Raw genomic sequence first — 22,379 nt, forward strand, 5'->3', positions numbered from 1 at the left:
GAAATGCTTGTTGGTCGATAAACATTGCTCTAAAAACAACTGCTTCAAGCTTCTAGATTAAGATTATTGATATCAAATTTGATTTTGAAAAATAACAATTTGAATCGTTTTCATAAATAGGTTGATTAATATATGAAAATTGTTTCATTTCAAGCACCATTTCATTTTGGGTATAGACACTAACATTATCAAGTATTAATGAACCGATACGTATACCTGGCAATAATATAAAAGAGCCCACAAATCTTCATCATGTCTGCAATTCACACAATAAGTTCACTATTTTACATTTAGATATATTTTATAGATTGGCTCCCTAGACCTATTGCTAGATAATTATGGTATGCAAACTTGAATTGTATTGGCAGCTATATATATATAGCATTAAACTTACTTGATTTCAATATTCGGTTGCAAAATATGGATATGAAGTTTCAATTCCATTATATTACAAAGATTTCATTCACATAGATATCAAATGCTATACCGGTATATATGGTTGTTATTGATTTAAGAGAGGAATCAGTAAAAGCTATACATGTATATATATATATACTTCAAAATGAAATTTCTTGTGCCTTGTTTCATATCTATCATGCATTTCATATCTATTCATAAAAAAAATATTTTCCTTTTGAAGGTTGAAAGGTGGAACTTTAATTTCAGTGACGATTTTACAGCTGAAAATCATTTCTTCCATCTTAATTAGTATCATAACTAAAGTAATTTGTATGATTTATTTAGAGTGTCACAATTTAACATTTCTGCATCACATTGATTCCATTTTCGTAAATTTTAACCTTTTTTTCTCAGAATGACCAAAGACAAAACACATAGCCTAAGCAAATTTTGAAAATTTCCAATTAAATTTTAAAACAAATATCATACACCAAACTTTATTTCATTAACTTTTACTCTTACCTTGAAATGGTTTTGCTAAAAATATCTTCATGACTATTTCTATATAAATCACTTTTAATTTTCTATAAAAAAAAATTCATATATGTCAAAAACGAAATTTTGTATGAAATAATTTTCATGTTGATTAGTGTAACTTATAGCTTAACCTTTATTTAATAGCATTATATAGATTTAGTAAGAATTTTAATACAAACATGTGGTTGGGTTGAAACTTAATTTTATTTTCTTCTGACATAATAATTTATCAACCACTATGAGATGGCTATACGGTATATGTTGCTGTGATATAGTGATATTAATCTAATCTCGGTATCATCTAAGAATAGAGGCTGAGATATAAGATATGGTAATATAAGTAGAAAATAAAACCATTTCCAATTTGTTACAGCTTCAAAATAAAAAAAAAATTAAAACTAAATTCATAGATTCTGATTTTGAGATGGGACATTCGTAGATTAATAGATGCTTGGATTTTTTTATTTTTTTTTCTAATTATTTAATGGTGCATTGCTAGCTGAAGTCGTTTAGGGCCATGATTTAATCATAAGAAAATTGGATGCTTGAATCAGAAAGGGTATAAGGGAAGTAGCGTAAAGTGTGATGGGTTGCTTATATATAATTATATTGTGTCAGATATGTCGCTCCTTGTAAAAATCACTCTACTATATTTTAACATAGATTATATTGATGTAACATGAAAACAAAGATATATAACTAAATATCTAAAATTGATAATTGGAATTCACTTATTTTAGATGATCTTACATTGTAAAAATATTAAACTTTATGTTTAATTCTTTAAAAAAAATACCAAATTATTCATGATGTAAAAAGGGGTCTTTTTCTTTTGTTTCTTGTCCAGTTTATTTTCAAAAGATACAGTTTGTATCTAACAAGGACTTGGAGATTATGAACAACTGTTCTTGAAGATATTTTGATAAATACATGTACTTTTTTTTAGATTACTGATCATAATAATTAAATTGTAAAGTGGTGGGTTTTTTTTCATCCAATACCTAATCTGGAAACGGAACTAATATTTAGTTATACATGTATATAGAAGATTATCATGATAAAAATAGATTTAAATATTTATAGAACATTTGAATGAAATGCTTTTGTATACATGTGTAATACCTGATTTAAAATACAATTATCTCCCTTACATTTTTAGTGGAAAAACAAAATTTTTCGACTGTTTTCTTTTTTTATCAATTCAATCAAATAAATTTATGGTGTAAATTAATTAAAATGGGTATTCCGATCACAAAATTTAAATACAATTTACATGTATATTTATAAGAAATTTGTAATTACAATGTATGTTGTATTTTGGTGCAGTTGCACATATTTCCCTTTCACCCCATGCCAGCTGTTAAATATATAGGAGCCTGATGATGGGCTTCTACCATTTCTTCAGACATTTCTATGACTTGCTATTAAAAACCATTCATGTAAAAGTTCTACTGTTCATCTTCCTTTGATGAGGACAGAAAAAAAATTCAAAAAGAGTTACTTTGGAAACATGATTAAGGGAGAAATTTGCAAAAAAAATAACAATGAAAAACTGAATGTATTTAAACTGCAACCATTTTTTTTTTTTTTTAATACCTAGTGTTCTGAAATAAAAACTTTTAAGATGGGATGCCTGCCGATTGTCCTGCATTTGTTGACGTAGACTTTGTATGTTTTTGTTGTAAGCCTGCTGTTATAATACTCAAGAGAATGTGTGTTGTCCTCTACTTTACATGTGCATCAATTCAAGTATTATCAATTTATGCCATTTTAGTTTTTTCAGTGTATTTAATTTGTAGCTATCAAATTGCATAAAAAACTCAATGAGGTTTGGTGCATCAAGATATTTTTCATTATTCTAGATTATGTTATATACAATTGTTAAAGATGTGCTCATTGACAACATGCCTATTGTTTGTTAAATGTCTCGTATCTTGATTAAAACATTCAGCAGACCATGATCAGAAATATGCAAATTTATTTTTAAATTTGTTAATGCATACGCATATATAATAATGATACATACATGGCGATAAATAGATGATATCAGCCGGGTTTGATGTAAAACAACTAAAAGTTGTGGGAAGTTCAATGGGTTATCATGTAAAACGGGTACATGCATATATAATAATGTGGTTTGTTTTTTATTGATGTAAATCATAAATAATTTGATATAAACTGGAAACAATACATCTATGCATACCTTAAGATCGGAAAACAATAAGTGTTATAAACTCACAATGATATATATATATATATATAAATAGCCTTGAAAATGTACTGTACTGTTGGTATATCTACATAATTTATTATCGCGATCGTTTGTTTATACATATGTAGTTATGAGTCTAAAGTGTATTAATCCAGCAGTAATTAATTATATAAGTCCAAGCCTAGTAACATGTCCATCCAGATCTATTCAGTTCAGCAGAAATGCTTCCAGATGTTATCTATTGTACAATTAATAGGCAGGCTAAATACAGTAAAAATACACCCCAGACATACCGTAGATACTAGCTATCTAACCATAATACTGTTTTTGAAGCTGTCAGTACATTAACAAGTCTATTTGGACTGGACAGACATATTGAATATTATTAAGATACATTTCAAAGGTCAAAAAATATATATGTATAGGTCATAAGTCAAAGGTCTTGCTGATTTTAGCATACATAAATCTGGGGAAAACATGATTTTCTCCTGGAAAATGATAACCAGGTATTAAGGTAATGATATGCACAGTTTTAAAATGTCAGTATTTTCATGAAGATATTTATTTAAGAGCGTGTAGTCAATAGCAATACATCGCATGAAATATAATCAGGTACATGTACATCTATATGAATCATGTTACTGCCCATTGAAATTTACATACAAGTGTATTTCGTAGAATTTGCACACATACAGTTGTTTGATATATATATATATATATATCATACCATTGATCTGTCATATCATTATGTTCACCATGTATTGGTGAAATAAAAGTTATAGATTTGTATATGCATTTTGTATGGGAAAATAAAGAAGTTTTACTAAAAAAGCTTTCAATTTTTCATTAAACCTGAATTCTCAAGAATGACTTGCAGTACTTCACATTATATCACAATTGAAATGCAAAGGCATCAGAAAATTGTCTTCTAACTGGTTACAAAACATATTATACATCTCTGTGACCCTGTCTCCTGGTTCTTCTGATAATAGTAAGTTCTCTATATGAGAGCCCTCAACTCTTTTTGATTAGTTACTGGTTTACCACCTACATGACTCTGCCTGTTGCTAGGTTTTGTCCATCTTTGCTAGCCAAGGCTTCTGATTACGTTACACTCCACGAACCCTTGGCAGATATAGGCGTCAGTTCTGGCCCTCTAGCGGTGATTCGAAATTACCACCCTTCACGCATGAAATTTTCGACCAATCAAAACAAGCGTTACCGATTTACTTCATCGGTGATGTTTACAAACACACATGGAGGCTTGGCGTCATTTCGATGAGATATGTGATCAATGACTTATATGAATTGATCAAATACTGCGAATGTTCCCCCAAAGACTGTGATTTTTGTATTTAGGTAAAATGCCATGACATAGTCGGCAATGTAGCTCTGTACTGGGTGCCGCATTTTTTGTTTACTGCAAAAACCAAGCCAGAATGTAAAACGCGATTTGATTGGGTGCCCTGGGATTCCAGGGCGCGACGGTTTGAACACGACTATATCCGCCAAGGGTTCGTGGAGTGTAACGTAATCAGAAGCCTTGGCTAGCGAAGATGGGTTTTGTCAGTGTTCTGTTGACCTTAGTTAGTTACTGGTTTACCACCTACATGACTCCGCCTATTACTAGGTTTTGTCTGACTGACTATAGTCAGTGTTCTGTTGACCTTAGTTAGTTACTGGTTTACCACCTACATGACTACGCCTATTACTAGGTTTTGTTTGACTGACTATAGTCAGTGTTCTGTTGACCTTAGTTACTGGTTTATCACCTACATGACTCTGCCTATTACTAGGTTTTGTTTGACTGACTATAGTCAGTGTTCTGTTAGCCTTAGTTAGTTACTGGTTTACCACCTACATGACTCTGCCTATTACTAGGTTTTGTCTCGCCGACTATAGTCAGTGTTCTGTCGGCTTTAGTTAGTTACTGGTTTACCACCAACATGACTCCACCTATTGCTAGGGTTTGTCTCACCGACTATAGTCAGTGTCCTGCAGCTTCAGTTAGTTACTGGTTTACCACCTACATGACTCCGCCTATTGCTATAGGTTTCGTCCCATTGTCTAGCCAGTGTCTATTGAATTTGGTTAGATATATATTGATGACATCTGTCTAAATTTTACTAATAAATGCTTCCTAATTATTTTGTGACCTATCCCTAACATCTGGAACGGCGTTATTATCAATGCCCGCTCTTCATCAAATAACCTCTTTTGAGACCATTTGGATACCACTGAAAACTGTCTACCAGAGGGTATACATATATTCATTTAAATTAAGTCGCATATACCCACGGTACTGTATATACATACCTGTTTGATCCACGCTGCAGTACAGAAATCACACCAACTGAAAAATAAAATATCAACAAGGTATAAGTCACTCCTGGAACTTATGCAGAGATCTAGAGTCCTACAAAGATTCAAGTCTGGTCTTTAAGTCACCACTGGTAGGAATAGCTATTGACATTATCCGTCCCTGACCAAGTTTTGTAGAGGTTAACATAGACCGATTTTAATCCCGAAATTAGGTAGTATTACCCACTGATGGTGTTTTCCCCTTCAAATAAAAAAAAATTCCATCATCAAGAAAAATCTCATAAAACAGCGGGAAAATTCTCCAAAACAGCTAGGGGAAATATGTTAGAATTATAGCAAAGAATAGCTGTAAAATGTTGAAGTTTAAAAAATAATTCAAGACACTGCAGCCCTTCATTTCCCCTAAACTTCATAATGGGTAGTATTCCCCAAATCCTAGATTAACCCCTATTTTGGTTACTGTCAAGGTGCTCAAATAAGACATTTAATTTGTTATAATGCAACAAGATAGCGACTAAATCCCAGAACCTCCAAACCTAAAAAAATTGAGCTATCTGTCCTAGAACATGTATATGGTAGCTAGCATATCATCTTAGTTCAATTCTCACTGTCATGTACCTGTTAGGAAATAAATGGTTTTTCCAAGCTGATGACATAACATAGCTACCAGGCTGATCACTTATTTATGTACCCGCGGGTATTTAGCAGTTTTCGAAAGTAAAGGTGGTCCGATGGCCCGATGCTATAGAAAACCTAGTCGGTCTATGTAAACTATTAACATGTTGACCCGGTTGGCTATGAAAAGTTTGAGTCCTGACCACATACATTATGATTCATGTAAACAACATTACTATGTTTTCTGACAAACCATCATATGAAATCAGAGCTAACAATCAAGGTGTTTTTTACCGAAAATAGTGCATTATTGGCTTCAAACATTTGAGCGAGTATGAACTGAAAGATGCAAGCATTTTCGTGACATAGTTATGCTACTTTCAACAAGATGTTTACAAAATGAGTCTATTGAAAAATGACTTGGGCTATGGGATTTCAATTTTCTGTAGACCAATTGTCTAAAGAATTTTCATATATACATGTACTTTCGTACACTGATTTAGTAAACTCTAGCCCAGACAAGTACAAAGTTTAACTCAGTAATTTTTATTTATATATAATCTGTTTAACTCATAAACAACTGTACTTATGTGAATCCTTCACAAAAGTTGGGAGAACTGTAAACCTCGGCATCAAGGAATGATTCACTGTAGGTTTTTGCTTATATTGAATGATCAACAGCTTTATGTTTATCTTCATTGTCAGAAAGACTCGCCAAAGAACATCTGCTTTTAAGCAATCAAATGTTTATGCTCACAGCCCTTTGATATATACAATTAAACACAAGGAAAACAATTCTACTTCCAGTCATCTCTCAATGAACAAAGTATTTGGCCCTGAAGAGATACATAAGACCCTATACAACATACCTGTTATATATCTTATTTCAGTTGGGTGCCAAATGTTAGCTAAAGTGTAGGAAAGGGAAAATAGACTCGAACCAGAGACCTCAAAACTTTTAGCAGAACATACATGTATATATCATCTGTGCTAACTTTCAAACTACCACTGACATTAGTTGGCCCACAACAGATTTTTTTTAAAGGCTGATAAAACATTCGGAGTACAGCATTATTAGTCCAGTCCTGTTTGATCCCCTATTACATCATGACCTCCTCAAAATCACGTTTTAAGATTTCTTTTGTTCAAATTTTACTTTTAAGTTCATTGTGAAATTAAATGGTAGTTCATTTCAATATAACTTAACTACCATTTCAATATAACTTGACACAATGACATGTATTGATGAATAAAAAAACTGGGTTACACTTTAGTTTGATTATGTCGGGGACTTAAAATTCCCTGATTATGTCTGCTTTAGATCTCTCCAAAATAGTCATGATATTTTCATTATATATAGTTTAAATGGTTATATTGGGTGTTTTTTTTTTAAAAGGTACACATGCAGATTATACAGTACTCCAACAACGTTGGAGGCTCAACGGCGAATGACAATTATGTTCGCCTTTTCACTAGAAGTAATATCACTGTACATTCTTATTAATTTGATTGCAAACATGTATATATGCACTCTGTATAAGCTAAAAAGTTTAATAAAATATATCAACGTAAAATTAATACCTTCTAAATTGATCACGTCACACTCTTTGAACAAAATGTGTTGCACTCAAGTCAAAACAATAAGAAAGTTTGACATTTATCAACAAATGTGCCACGCCCATTTGTTAATAAAACAAAGTTTTGATTTCTTATAACAGGCGTCCTTTCCGCACTTCATATATGTATGTGCCAAGTAAAGTATATGTCGTTTGAATTATGTTGAAATTTCGATAGAGTGGCCCATTAACTTTCAGTAGTACACTTCTCCTTACCTGTCAAATGGCAAACTGGATTTTACATGGGCGCTGCCATGTTGTATTCCGCACAGAATCAACACTTAAATATTCATTAAAACATCGTCATTAAATACATTGAATGCAAAAAAACTTTAAAGAAGTAGTAAATAATACTAAAACAACTAGTCTTCTCTAAAAAGATTTAGCAAGATACTTGAAAAGAAACTTTTCTTTCTCTTTCATTCGGAACTCTCCTAAATTCGATGCGTTCCGAACACCAAACCCCTCAACACCACAACAACGCTATGATGTACATGTAATGTCGATATCTTCTTCGACAACAAATGCACAGTTTCCAATATGATGAAGCACGCTGCAAAGAGGCTCATTCGGTAATGAAGCATTATGATTTTGTATACAGCACATTTTCCTTGCATTCGAACAATCAATGATATTTACCTGAAGTGTTGGTGTAGCTGTGCAGTGTGCAGTAGGCCTGCTGTAAATGTACATAATTTTATGATGTATGCATGCGTTCTGCTAGGCCTAGTACATGCTACTGGAATGCTCGGTCATTTTTAGCTGACTTAACTACCTCATTTCTTGTTTTACCATCTTTCCAAATGTCCTACTGGTTAAAATCTTATTATTGGAATCTTGCAACCAATGTTTTTATATGGTTTGGTTCTAAATATGGGCAAGTGGTCATATTGCACAGGTTAATCTTTCAAAGAAGGGACATATAATAATGTTATATATGCCCCTGGTTAAAGTCATTTTCAATTTTAACCCCAAAGAAAGTTGAATGCTGGACTTGCACAATTATTGGCATATAGCTTGAAATAAGTTATTTTTCCTTTTTTTTTTTTATTTAAGTGAGGCAGAGACGTCATATCCTATCTCTGGTGAGGGAGGGAAGTGTTCATGCAGGGAAGTTATTTTCCAATAGCCATAGTTTTTTTTTGCTAAATGTGTTGTGCATGAAATGTCTTGTCTGGTCAAAAATGTTGCTCACGCACTTTCTCCCCATGAGAATTAAAAAAAGTTGGCAAGTATGTCAATATCCTGTGTAGGCAAGCTGTTCCTATATATATAGACTGGACTGTTTGAGGCATCAGTGAATACCAAGTCACTACATCACCACAATACTGCAGCAGGTTTATCATACAATACAGCATTCCAATTAAAAGCAAATGATATTCCTGTTTGGCCCTTGCAGTACTCAAGAATTATTTGTGTCTCAATTTTTACAGATCCTATCCGTCTCTCAACCTGAAGATCAATGTGACCAATAATGGCAAGAACATGTTAGTTGTGTTACCTGGACTCCGATTTGATGATATTGATCACACAGGTAAATCTGTTCAAGGCCAACACAAACAAGACATGTTTCATGTCATCCAAATGACCCAGGCAATGCATGTTTGCATTTGCCTTTTAGAAATACCTTTATACATTCTTAAATGAAAATCACTATCACAATTTCCAAGTAGAATAAGGCTGACATTTTTCGAGGTTATTAATATAAAGATTTTTCAGATTAATATTATATATTTGGGAGATGAAAATATTCAGGGAAGTCATACACCCAGAAAACTTTTAATTTGGGGGGGAAAAAACTCAATCGGTATCTGACTACAATACTCTTTCCTTCCTCGAAGATTGAAAATGATAATCATCAGAAATAGTAATTACATTGATGTCATTTTTGTGTACAGGACAACCCGACATTTGGCGAGTGTTTGAAATGATCAACAGAGTAGAACATGCCGGGTTCTACAACGGGGCACCATTCCTGGACTATACAAGTCTAAACAAACAGAACTTCAGTTCTATTGTAAAAGCATGTTCACTTGAAGTTAAAAAAGACTTCTACGAGACATTAACTCCAAAAGCACCACTCGACGTTACAGTCAGTTTAGCTCACATCGGGAAAACTACTTTTACTACAGTGTGCGAGATGTCATGTGGCGGGAAAATGAAGCCATCTGTTAGGATTAAAAACATGCACACACTCATGAACGTGGCCCGTGATGAAGTGGAGGAGATTCCTGATTGGTGGCGAAACCGATTCGGCTCAGATGAAATAGAAAATATTCAACAACATATTCTCAATATAACTCCCTTACCGAAACCAGAAACTGCCTTCCTCCACCCGTTCGCTGTACCTCTTAGTGACACTGATATCTCACAACGTACCAGATGTTCATCCTACGTTCGCTACTTCTTCGAGGTAGCGAGTATTGCTTCAAACCGTGAACACTTCAAAAGCATCAAGAACTTCCATGAGTTTCACATCAAAAGTATGCAAATGTTGTACTTTGGCTCCACATGTTGGGGTGATGCTTTGACCTCGGCATGCTGGGAAGATAAAGACCCACTCCTTCTACACTGCAACGTAAACAAGGGTGGTAAACCTGTGTGGTACGCTAATGTTGATCTCTACTCAGAAGTTTTTGGCCATTTATAGTCACCCTGTTGACAACATACACTTGTTTTCAAATCTGTTTGACAATTTCATAAAATGATGAAGAAAGAAATTTTATTGGTTGTCACATCTTTTATTATGATGATTATGTAAATATTTTTGACGCATTTCATTCATATTGCAAAAAATGTATTTTTTGAGTTGAATTTACAGAAGTGATGTAATATGTCTGCTATTGAAAATTTATATTCATTTTCTAGGATTTCAATATCAATTGTTTTAAATACACAGATAATTATGTAATCAATTGCTTCGGAAAGCCTTTAAATTTCCAATTAATTGGTACCAATTTCACCATAGGTGTCCCATCACTATTAACAATACACACTGTTTGATGCAATCAAAAATATCTTCAACCTTGATGTGTGCATCAGGCACATCATTTGTTGTTGAAAATCAAATTTTTATAGAAAGGAAATTATTTTGACTTTTGATGTGTTGGTTGGAGAATAAGAAAAATGTTAATTTTGGTGCTTAAAATTTGATGTAATGACATATTGGTATTATATACATTGTATATTGATATACATTGTATATATGAACAAAATAGATTCAACATGACCAACAATTGCAATCAATAACGCAAGCACATTCGGGCCTTCCTGGTCATCTTGAGGCGTTATCCTGCAGTTGTTATCCATTATGACATCATAACACATTACGATGTCATCCTGTTACTAAGTAATAAATCAAACACCTGAAGATGTTTGCCATGTTGAATCTTTTTTGTTTAGATATCTAAACGATACACAATGTTTTTATCATTTTGAACTAATATACAAAAAGAATGTATATATATATGGTATATGTATGTATGAGTGAACTATTTGTGTGACCTTTTTAACAACACAGAATAATCTGGAAACCTTTTTAAGCCAGATAATTATGGGTTATATGTTTTGTATTTGTAAAGCATTTTTAAACAAACTCAAACTGGTCACGGTCGAATACCAAACGGTCTAATCTGGTGCATCATTTGTTCTGCCATCCATCTATCTTCATACAAATCTTCTTATCACTACTCCCCATGAATGAATGATCACATAAAGACCAGATTATCGCTGGTGAGTTGAAAGGCTTGGTCTGTATTTGATTATGAACCTGATTCAGACTTGTGCAACATGTAAACAGTATGGCAAACAAAAGATTATCAATATTCGAAAGAGTTATTCCCCTTGATTTCTTTCTTCATTTATAATTTATCATCCCTAAATATATTTACATTCTTAAGAAAATAACTTGAACTTAAATTATACTAATCGGATTGTAAGGTTCCCTCTTGGAGTAGTTCAGCATTAAATTGCCTTCTTTAAGATAGAATTCTCACAGGAGTGCAGACAAATTGAATAATATGCATTAGGCAGGGTATTTGTATTTATAATTAATCTTTCCAATTTCATCACAAATACTACTCCTGTATACCTGGATATTGTAGGTATTTGCATTACGGGTTTGATATTCTAATGATATTAATTAAATTCATTCATATCACAACATTAGATATTGCACTGCTATCCATATTTTCCTATATACAGTGTATTGTACATGTGAAAAGGAGAGTATTGTATTGGCTAGCAAAGTTGATATACATTTTTTAAGACAAAAGTTTTGAAATTCGGTAGATATCACCATTGTCTTAACTTCTTGTGGCAATCAATAGTCGATACGGTTATTAGTGATAAACTCTCAAAATGCAACATTTTTGCAGTATTATGTCTTTTAGAAATTTTGTCAAATTGAGAGTACATGTACAGTGTATATATATCTTGTACTTTCACAGAATAACAATTTTTTGAGTTGATAATTCAAAGAGTGTAATGTTATGGTATATCTTTCTAAAAACAAGTTTTTAATGCATTTATGGAATAATTTGAAAAATGTGTCCCTTGATCACCCAGAAATTTAATCAAAATTTGATTTTTATTTACAACATAGTGTATGTAGTTCAGCTCAAAAAGTTCTACACCAAATTACATTCTAGTCGTCATTGATAATGGTTAAAGGGTCAAAGGTCACATTTGTACACATCGTTGAATATTTTCAGTTCATCATGTCAAACTTGAAGCGAGCTTATGCTGTGGTGCAGCATCAGTCATCAACTTTTTTCCTTTAAACCACTTTTCTCTGTTAAGAAAAGTTCAAGAATCAAGGTATTGGGCTGGTATGTTTAATACTGGAATAACGCCTGATAAAGTTTGTGAAAAGAAATGATTTTGACCAAGATTACAAGTGGTCATAATACTAGAAAATCTTGTTTTTACCGAAAGACCAAGAAACAAAGGTGAGCAATACAGGCCCATTGGGCTCTTGATATAGTATCAGTTATTAATATAATGTATATCTACAAAATAGAATGCTTTATATCCAAACAGCTCAGGGAACATTTGATTTGTAGTGTATTCAGTTTTGCAGATATATTCATGTCAAGTTCGGATTTCATTTAAGCGCGCTTCATTAAATTTGCCTTTGTCCAGTTGGCATTCATCAGCCCATAACTTCCAAATGAAAGCAGTTCAATGCTTATATTTACATTTGACAACGAATTTGAAAGACTAAATCCAGTAATTTTACTCTGATAATGAATAAACAAATTATTACTGTCAAAGACGGAACAGCCTTTTCAACAGCCATCTTTCGTTATCGCCGACGTGACAATTATGACGTCACTATATTAATGATGTCATTATAATAAAGATTTGGAAGTTATGGACTCATAACTTCCAAGTGAGCTTGGTAAAGTTATATAGTGGGGCTGCAATGTAAATGTAAATATAATGATATGTAGACTAACCATATGTGGAATAAAGCAGGAGTTTGAATATTAAGTCAAAGTTTTGATATTTGGCATGCTTATGTACTTTTAATTAATAACAAAGTTTGTTTTGTTTTAAACCCAAATGTTTTTGCCCTGATGTCAGATGATAAATTGTTTTATTTTACTTTATACTGTCCCTACCTATAGCCAGGTAGGACAGGTGATTTTAGATGAACCAAGTACCATATATAAATGGTAAAATATTGCCGTCAAGTCATATTGAGGTCACTTATTCTCCACTAGTCACAACATTCATGACAGATATATTTTCTATCATGTTTTATATATATGGAGAGAATTTTATAGGGAATGTATTTTGTAATATACAGTATCGGATACATCCCCTTAACTGGGGAAATTGTGCTGTGTTGTTCTCTCATTAATCACATGGTATATATGTTGATTTAAGAAAGAAATTATTTCTTTTCTGTGTCTAAATAAAGATGACTGCCCTGATATGTGTTACCTACTCAGTAATAATATTAGTACTGGGTAGACATATGTATTTCACCTTTTAGAAGAATGACATTTGGGTAGTCCTGATCGAGTCAGCTTGTTGAAACTGAATCAAACTGATTCTTTATCTTTTTTGCCACAATCTATAGGTAAATTCATTTTCCAATTCATTCATTTTAACTTTCAATTATTATGTAACATATCCAACGTTTGGGGATACATGGGATGGCTTCAGTATGTTACAGATTATGTATGTTTACATAGCATTGTGTATTAAAGATTTCAGGAACTGGGATCTCAGAAGACTATGTAACAATTACATAGACCTGATATTACATATATTAATATTCAATAATATGAATGGCTGTTACGTTCTTGTTCAAAATGAATGTTAATGCAAATAAATTTGGTTTTTAAACTGAAAATGAGGTCTTTTATTTGTATACATCGCATTATTGCTATGGGATGATAATCATATCAGTTATTAAATAGTGCAGGATTTTATTCCATATTTTCTATAGGAGGACTGATGACAGACCACAAATGTCGGTTCCTGTGAACAGCATTAATAATCTAAATATTCCAAACTCTGTTTCACTAGGTTATGGTCGCAAAACCAAATATGAACAAAGTAAAAAAATGGTGAAATGAACATTTATTCATGAAAATGAAATTCCAATACACATTGAAAATTATTTTAAGTCATTATTCAATATGCATAGAAATTACCAGCACTTAACATGTAGAGAAGTGGAAAGCACTTGGGAGTGCTAGCACTATCACAAGATCTGTACGCTACACGATAATTTAGATGACGTGATGCCGATGACCAGCCGTTTCTTGAGTTTCATATCAAAGTCACTCTGTCATGTTCCCATGCATGGATATTTGCAGTCACTCGATGTATGGTGCCAGTTGCATGGATGTTCAGCAATATTGCCTTAAAAAATCCTGCTCTCTCCTAGTCATCATCAAGTCTAATATATACACAACTATGAGTCATCAATTTGTTCCTTTCTTTTGTTTCTTCTTATCTGCCTCTTCCTCTTTTTCACGTTCTATTTCTGTGATGAACTTTTCAACTTCTTCAAGTTCTAACATCTGAAAAATATGAAAAAAAAAAAAGTTTAGGGATCTTTAAACCGAATTTTATGGAATTTGATGTGTTATCCGTATGTCTATCAGTAGAAATGAATTGATTATGTAAGTTCTTTTTAAAGTGACCTTGACTTATTATTATTAATTATGACTTTTTGACCTGAAATGCATTCCCATGCAAACATTTCCAGTAAGGAAGCTCTAGATGACTAAAGTTTTTGCATAGCAACTAATGCTTTTTTTTGAAGTACCAAAGAAAACAAGACCAATCACACATTGTCAATGATAAAGTTTGAGATTGATTCTTATTTTATTGCTCAGAAGCCATTGTTCAGATGACCAACAGATGTACATTGATACTTATGTATTGTTCCTATGTGGCAAATGTTTATTGAGTTGATCGCCATGTAGCAGCCAGTGTAATTTTGAGGTGGGATCTCCTTTTAGTAGTTGGCGACTACCTCGCTGAACAACATACAGGAGGCCCGTCACATGCCATCCAGAGCAATTTGGGTTAAGTGTCTTGCCCATGGACACAACGAAGACAGCACAGACTGGCCTGTTTCTCAGTTTCCCGAGAGGCACAATCTTACACAGGTAGGGAGCGTCAAACAACATACCTTGGATCTTCACTTCAGGATACGTGGCCAAGACTTTAACACAACTGAGCTAACACAGATATTTGGTTTGTTTTTGTTTAACGTCCTATTAACAGCCAGAGTCATTTAAGGACGTGCCAGGTTTTGAAGGTGGAGGAAAGCCGGAGTACCCGGAGAAAAACCACCGGCCTACGGTCAGTACCTGGCAACTGCCCCACGTAGGTTTCGAACTCGCAACCCAGTGGTGGAGGGCTAGTGACAAAGTGTCGGTACACCTTAACCACTCGGCCATCGCGGCCCCTTAACACAGCTATATGGCATTATAGCAGAATAATTATTATCTACTGGAACTGAAGTTAACTGCTTTCAGATGGAACCTATCAGCAAAATATTAAAATCCAAAATACAGGATATTCACAAACATTTCATACAATACAATTGTGTCTTCATCATTGACCACCAATCTTCCTCTGATCTTCTAAATTCTCTAGAAACTTTAATTCATATACATATGGTTTCAGATATCTTCTGAATATCCTCTATATTAAAGTCAACTACAGTCAAACCTGCTCTAACGACCCCCTGTATATAACGACTGCCTGTCTATAACGACCGGTTTTAAGATTCCCCGTGATATTTTACTATTTAACGACCCTCTGTATAGCGACTACCTGTCTAATGTGACTAACGACCGGTGATTTCGGAACGGCGGTCGTTAATTTGTTTTCTATAGCGACCGATTTCTGTCAGCCATCTTCTGCTCTCGGCAGTCATCCCTCGTAAAATCCCTGGAAAATTCAGACACATCGACTCTGGCTTGATTATACAAACAAAGGACCACCACTACCGTGGCCTGAGTATATAAACAAAAGACCCCTACCACCTGTTAGCCCCTAATTACTGTAGCTGCCCTTGCCTGGGGCTCGGTAAGAGAGGAGTCAGGCCACCATGCGTGTCGGTATTACACCACAACTGTGCACAGGTGGCTTCATTTGACACGGTCAGTTAATTTTGTGATTACAACTAGGATACATCACTTCAATAACAAACACTGGTCATATCTGTCAACAAGATTTACTCACATGAAAGCCAATAATGCCTTTCTTAATCGTAGCTGTCGGTACTGCCGCCATCTTTAATTAGTCAATACTAATAAAAAGTCGTAAACTGACACAAATATCCGGATTTCAATTTGGGTCAGAAAAAAAAATGTTTTGGTTTTAAGAAGTAAGACTATAACACAAAATAATTAGTATTAACACAAATATAATTAATTAATTAATTATTGTGTATTCTTTTTCTTTCTTTATGAAAGAAAGGGAGATAATTTGATAGATACATATAGCATTATTTCAGAACAAAATATTTAAAAAAATATCCATAAGACCATTTTGTGTTTGGGTCCACAAAATCATTAAATATTAAATCCTTCAGATTTATAGTGTTTATGCATTTATCTAACTTCTGACTGGTCTTCTGAATGCCCTATTCAATGACAATTTATTTATGGCTGTTTTAAGTAAATTGGTTGGTGCAATAATTTTGACCTGTCTATAAAGGCAACCTGTCTATAGTGACCGTTTTTCTGCCTCCCCTTGGGCGGTCGCTATAGACAGGTTTGACTGTATTACCTTAATTGTAACCAATAGAACAAAAGGTCTGCACCAACAGCCTTACCTTGAGGGGTTCATTTTCTTTCATAATAGCCAGTTCTACATTTTTGGCACCAGACTGAACAACTTCCAGCAGGGCCTTGAGGGCTAGTTTGATACATTCTTCCTGGCTCCCAGCCACTTCCTCTGTGTAGTGTTTCTCAAGGAATTCACGTACAGGCTTAGCACTACGACCAATGGCATTTCGCCTACAACAAATTCAACAGTATTAACAAACATAAATATATAAAGATTATACAATGTTTTTTAGTTTACATAAGCCAGGTTTATAACACACTGATCAAGTTGATATTATGATGATTATAATTTACATATATGCGTGTATTTGATGTCAAATAAAACTGAGGCAAATATCTAGTTATAAATTGAAGACACTGATAAGTTTTCAAACTAGTAATATATTACTCCCGTTGAACCCTATCTGTAGATGATGGAAGTAGAACACTATTTCGAACAGTATCAATAGTACATTATCCAATACAAAGAAATGATTCCTCATTAGACAGGTAACTTAGATTTCGGTGGGCTTCAAGATCTGTCAAGGACACAGAGTACATGTCAAGCTGTGTACTTCCATGTAGTTCAGACTTCCAGTATATGCATAGATTACAATATCTGTATGATTGAATGCAAAATAAAACAATTGTTTATACTGATGGTTGATTAGCTACTAGGAAGCTTCATTCTGGCTAGAAAAAAACATATCATTGCTCATTTGAAACTAGCAATGCTAGATGTGATCATGGGGAATTTGTGCCACGGATGTGATTATTAATTGAAATTTCGTATGAATTTTTAACAACCCTGGTCGCAAGATAAACTGCAACTTCAGTTAAACAACGACACTGATGTTGATAAAGATCATAGATTTAGTTGCAAAATGCAACAGTACAGTGGGCCTGATCATGGCGATACACAAACACGTTGGGAGTAGTTCTACATGCAATCTGAACTAGATCGGCTGAATGACAAACAGGATACACTGTTGATATTATTGATCTACTGGACATTCCAAATCCCTATTTCTATCTTTATTTTGATTTATGTGGTTAAGTCTGAATACAAAATCAAATGCCAAAATTATATTTCATTTTCTGGTGTTGTCAACATTTTAATTTTGACTGTTTGTGTCCGTACATTCGTCAAGGTAGTGAATTCCTCCTTTGTGTCCACAGACAGCGTTCAATGGCAGTAAGAAGTTACTCAACATGGTCAAAACCAACTGATCCAGGTTTGCTGTTTCAGATCAGATTCTTATACCACAATTTACAATTAATATCAGTCTTTTTGAATTAAATTCTGTGGTTTTTTAAGGCATTTTTAAGATCTATACAGCACTGTCTACACGTAGTTGTTGAATTTCATGTGGCTATAATATTTCACAGTTGTCAGATTCGGACTTATAAAATTTTGCGCACGAACATCTTGTTAATATTTTAGCAGTAAACACTTCTATATTTGTTTGTTTATATAATGGTGTATATTTCCATGCTATATTTAATTATCACAAATATAGCGAAATAAAATCCCCTGTTAATATTACCAACTATACAGGAGCACTGTACCTTCCATTCGTGATAGGTTCCAGACGGGTCGGTCTGATACAGATGAGGAGTTCCATCATAGTCAAAACCAATAATCAGCGCTGACAGTCCAAATGGTCGTCGACCATTACTCTGGGTATATTTCTATAAACATAATGCGAAGAGTGTTTTTTTAACATGATTAAACAGAAAGATAGCATAAGGCAAGAAGACCTCTCTGAGAGGTCTTAGTCTAAAAATAATCCTGGATTTCATTACAAGTCTGAATTAAAATTTTGTTAAGTTAAGTTTGGAGCTAAGCAGATTAATAAAGGTGTTTTTTGCGATGTAAAGATAAACAACATTTGTGTATTGTGAAAAGTTGGATGTTTTGTGATATGACGAAATTTAGGCCACTTGAAAGCATTTGGTTGAAACCCGATTGGTTTATCAAGTGGACTAGACTTTACAATGAAACTGAAGGATCGACACTGCACTAAAGCAATAGCTTCACCTGAAAAAATAAAATGTGCTTATACAGTAGTCAACAGAATGCTTAAATATAGAATAAGCTTCATCACAAAAAGTGTATATCTTGTAATTATAGAGCTTCAGAAATATGGTAAATAACAGTCTGTCTAAATAAACCTATGTTTTTGTAGATGATTTGTAGCTGAAATATGATATTGAATATTTAACAAGTGATCAGTATTTTCAGTGTTACATTACCTCACCTTGTTGGGTATTGTTTTATGTTCTATCAACTCAATGTGTTCATATAAGAATAAGAGAATATCGTGTTGTGTTTTATTACCTGTTTTAGCTGAGCAATGTGTCGTGTGATGTACTCAAGTGTGACTGGATCTTCCACTATAAGTTTATGACTCTGACACTCTGTACGTGCCCTGTTGATCAGAATCCTGGCATCTGCAGTTAATCCTTCAAAATAAAATTAATATATATATACGACAAGTCAATAGAAAGTTATAGTTCATAGTCAATAACAACTGTTTTGACATTCCCTCAATCACTAGCGAAGTTATCACAAAAAAAATATTGCAGGAATATATTTCTCAACAATATTTGTAATGGGAATCATGTGATTAAAGTCTCACATTCAGCATAAGAATTACCCTGTGTCACAAGAGATTTCTCTACATCACATGAACATGGACAATACAAATATGGCTACGAAATTTTTTTTAAACTCAGAGTTGTATTATATAATAAGTGGAATGACCTGTTAATGTATGGTCAGATATGTCCCTAAATTTTCAATGTTTCTATGTTTCAATGTTTTCTATCCACACATTTATTTTCACAAGCACAGACACTTCAGGACTCAAAATGACTGCATTTATTATATACACATATATATACTCACCTGCAAAGGCAAGGGCTACATGGTCGTCAATGAGAGCAATTTTACGCACAGTCCTGTCCTCCTGAAGTTTTGCAACAGCTTTCTTTTCTACACCTAAAACAACTATACTTTTGCCCCTGACACCAACCTGCAAAAAATACTGACTGCATTAAATGACTTAACAATGCAAATAAGATTTAGACTTGTCTTTTTGATTAAGGGCTGTTCCAGGAAAACAAATATGGGACGGGGTGAATGGACCTTGAAATTAGGGGACCCACCTATAGAAGTGATTTAGAATTTTGCTGACCCTCCCAGATATCCTCTTTTTGGTGAATGATACCCTGGTATAGAAGTGGCCGCTAGTCGGCCCTTTTTCTATTGGATATGATTTTGCCGACTGTGACCTCTTATTTCCGAAGCATTAATTCTTTGATGCAGCTTAATTGTGCTTGAAATCCAGGCACAACGAAATATGCTTGAAAATATTAAACCACTAAAGTGGTGGACAGGTCATGATCATTACAACGATGTCTACGCACCATTTATGCAATATATATCCCATATGATATGTATGTCACAGACACAAATATATAGTATAATCCGGTATAGAACACACAACATACATGTCCATGTTGTTGTAACACTTTTCTATCCGGTTTTAAAAATGGCTGCCTAAAGGTTGATACAAAATAGTCTGGGGTATTTCAACCGGAATGAAATGATATTGATTTTGTTGTATTCCGTTAGTAGGACATAGCTTGTGTAATCCATTTTTGTATTAACCGGAGGGGCAGCGGTGGCCGAGCTCGAGTGGTTAAGGTGTCCCAACACTTTATCACTAGCTCTCCACCTCTGGGTTTCGAGTTCGAAACCTATGTGGGGCAGTTGCCAGGTACTGACCGTAGGCCAGTGGTTTTTCTCCGGGTGCACCGGCTTTCCTCCACCTCCAAAACCTGGCACCTCCTTAAATGACCCTGGCTGTTAATAGGACTTTAAACAAAAACAAACAAGTATTAACCGGCAAATCATGTGGTATTTCTACTTTCACTACCAGCTGCGGCAGTATTGTCTGCTTGAGCTCTGCTTCGCTTCGGAAGAAGAAAAACTTCAATAATTTGTGTGTTTGCTGCGACATTCTCCGCATTTATTCATGGGATTATGTAAAGGAATATATATTGAACCCTGTTGATCATTTAAATGTAAGTTGACACGCTATATTTTTTCAAAATACTAACTTTCATTGTCAGCATCGGGAAAATCAGCTTTGGGCAGTTAGAGGTTACACGGCGCCTGTCAAAAGTATATCGCCGTGTAAAACCTCTTTCATGCAGAACGTCTATTAGGAAAGAATCATAAATAATTCTTTCCTCGGACTATCAAAGAACGGAACCTCCTCCCTTACAAAATTATCTCTTCGGACTTCTTCATTTAAATCAGCTATTGCATACCACCAATATCAAACACCATTCCTTTCATTCCATGCCACACATATACACGACATGAAGGTCGTTAAATGGTAGAAGTCGAAATTGCCCTCCCCCCGTCCTATATATGTTTTCCTGGAACAGCCCTTACTTGAATGCAGTTGAAGCCATATTCTATTTAAAATACTTTTTTATCTACATTACCAACAGGCGAAGGAAGTTATAAGCTAATATCGTTATTTTATTTTCATCACAATATAAAAAAAATTAAGTATACATTTGGCGGGTGTTTTTGTAAATAGATACAAAGACCACTTGCGATCAGATGACAATGCAAATTATGAACAGTTATATGGGGGATGGTCGTTATGGCCATGTTCCTGACAAGTTTTTAAATTCAACATTAACCGAAGGGCCATGTTTTGCTTCTGATTCGGTAGTTATAAACATACGGCTGTTGATCCCTTCTTTACGGCCTCCTGAGCATATTCAACTTGGAATAAATGACCGTCAGGCGAGAAAACAGTAATAGCACGGTCGTATCTGGAACTCATGTTGAAAACTTTTACGGTCCGCAGAAACCGGTCTTTCTCGGTCTCAAAAACGCTCACTTATAGACACCGTTAATCACAAACATAGCTCCAACCTAATATTACCAGCAAAATTAAGATATATTTTTCTTCCAAAACTATTTTGTGATTGATACATTAATTATTTTGAATTCAAAACAGTATTCTTATGATTTCATTTTATACCATTCCATGCATTAGTAATTCATAAATAAAAATAATAAATTAGGGGCAACTGTACAAAAAGAGTCGGATCCCGGACAAAAATTATCCGAAAGACAATAAATATAACATGTTTCAGCCCTGTGTGTCTCAGTCAAATTGCTCTATGGTGTATCTTACTGATAAACAATTTCGTATTTTTCATTTCTTATTAGATAATATAAAAATTGATATGGATCATGTTCATGTCGGATGAATTCGTTAATAATTAATATGACACTTATTTCCGGACACAAAAATACGTCTATTTTACAATTAGAAAACT

At 33.9% G+C, this 22,379-nt stretch overlaps 3 protein-coding genes across 7 annotated transcripts in view; 1 reads left to right on the forward strand and 2 right to left on the reverse strand.

The window, feature by feature from the left end:
• Positions 1 to 8,058, reverse strand: part of LOC117337600 (anoctamin-10-like) — a 64,268-nt gene extending 56,210 nt beyond the window's left edge. For all 5 annotated transcript variants that reach the window (XM_033898654.1, XM_033898652.1, XM_033898653.1 and 2 more), the window contains exons 1-2: positions 7,918 to 8,058; positions 5,465 to 5,501 (exon numbers count right to left, since the gene is read on the reverse strand). The gene's annotated coding sequence lies outside the window, so the exon portion shown is untranslated. The remainder of the gene's footprint in view (positions 1 to 5,464; positions 5,502 to 7,917) is intronic.
• Positions 8,059 to 8,143: 85 nt separating this feature from the next.
• LOC117337603 lies at positions 8,144 to 12,911 on the forward strand. Its single transcript, XM_033898659.1, has 3 exons — positions 8,144 to 8,273; positions 9,135 to 9,235; positions 9,600 to 12,911. Exons 1-3 carry the CDS (start codon positions 8,242 to 8,244, stop codon positions 10,349 to 10,351), a joined length of 885 nt encoding a protein of 294 aa, XP_033754550.1. The 5' UTR covers positions 8,144 to 8,241; the 3' UTR covers positions 10,352 to 12,911.
• Positions 12,912 to 14,278: 1,367 nt separating this feature from the next.
• Positions 14,279 to 21,929, reverse strand: LOC117337604 (proteasome subunit alpha type-7-like). The gene is made up of 6 exons (XM_033898660.1): positions 21,776 to 21,929; positions 19,918 to 20,044; positions 19,348 to 19,472; positions 18,571 to 18,698; positions 17,015 to 17,198; positions 14,279 to 14,741 (listed from the first exon to the last, which is right to left on the reverse strand). Exons 1-6 carry the CDS (start codon positions 21,875 to 21,877, stop codon positions 14,643 to 14,645), a joined length of 765 nt encoding a protein of 254 aa, XP_033754551.1. The 5' UTR covers positions 21,878 to 21,929; the 3' UTR covers positions 14,279 to 14,642.
• Between the last annotated feature and the right edge of the window lie 450 nt (positions 21,930 to 22,379).

The sequence above is a fragment of the Pecten maximus genome, chromosome 11, assembly GCF_902652985.1.
Source record: "Pecten maximus chromosome 11, xPecMax1.1, whole genome shotgun sequence".
In the NCBI taxonomy this organism is placed as follows: domain Eukaryota; kingdom Metazoa; phylum Mollusca; class Bivalvia; order Pectinida; family Pectinidae; genus Pecten; species Pecten maximus.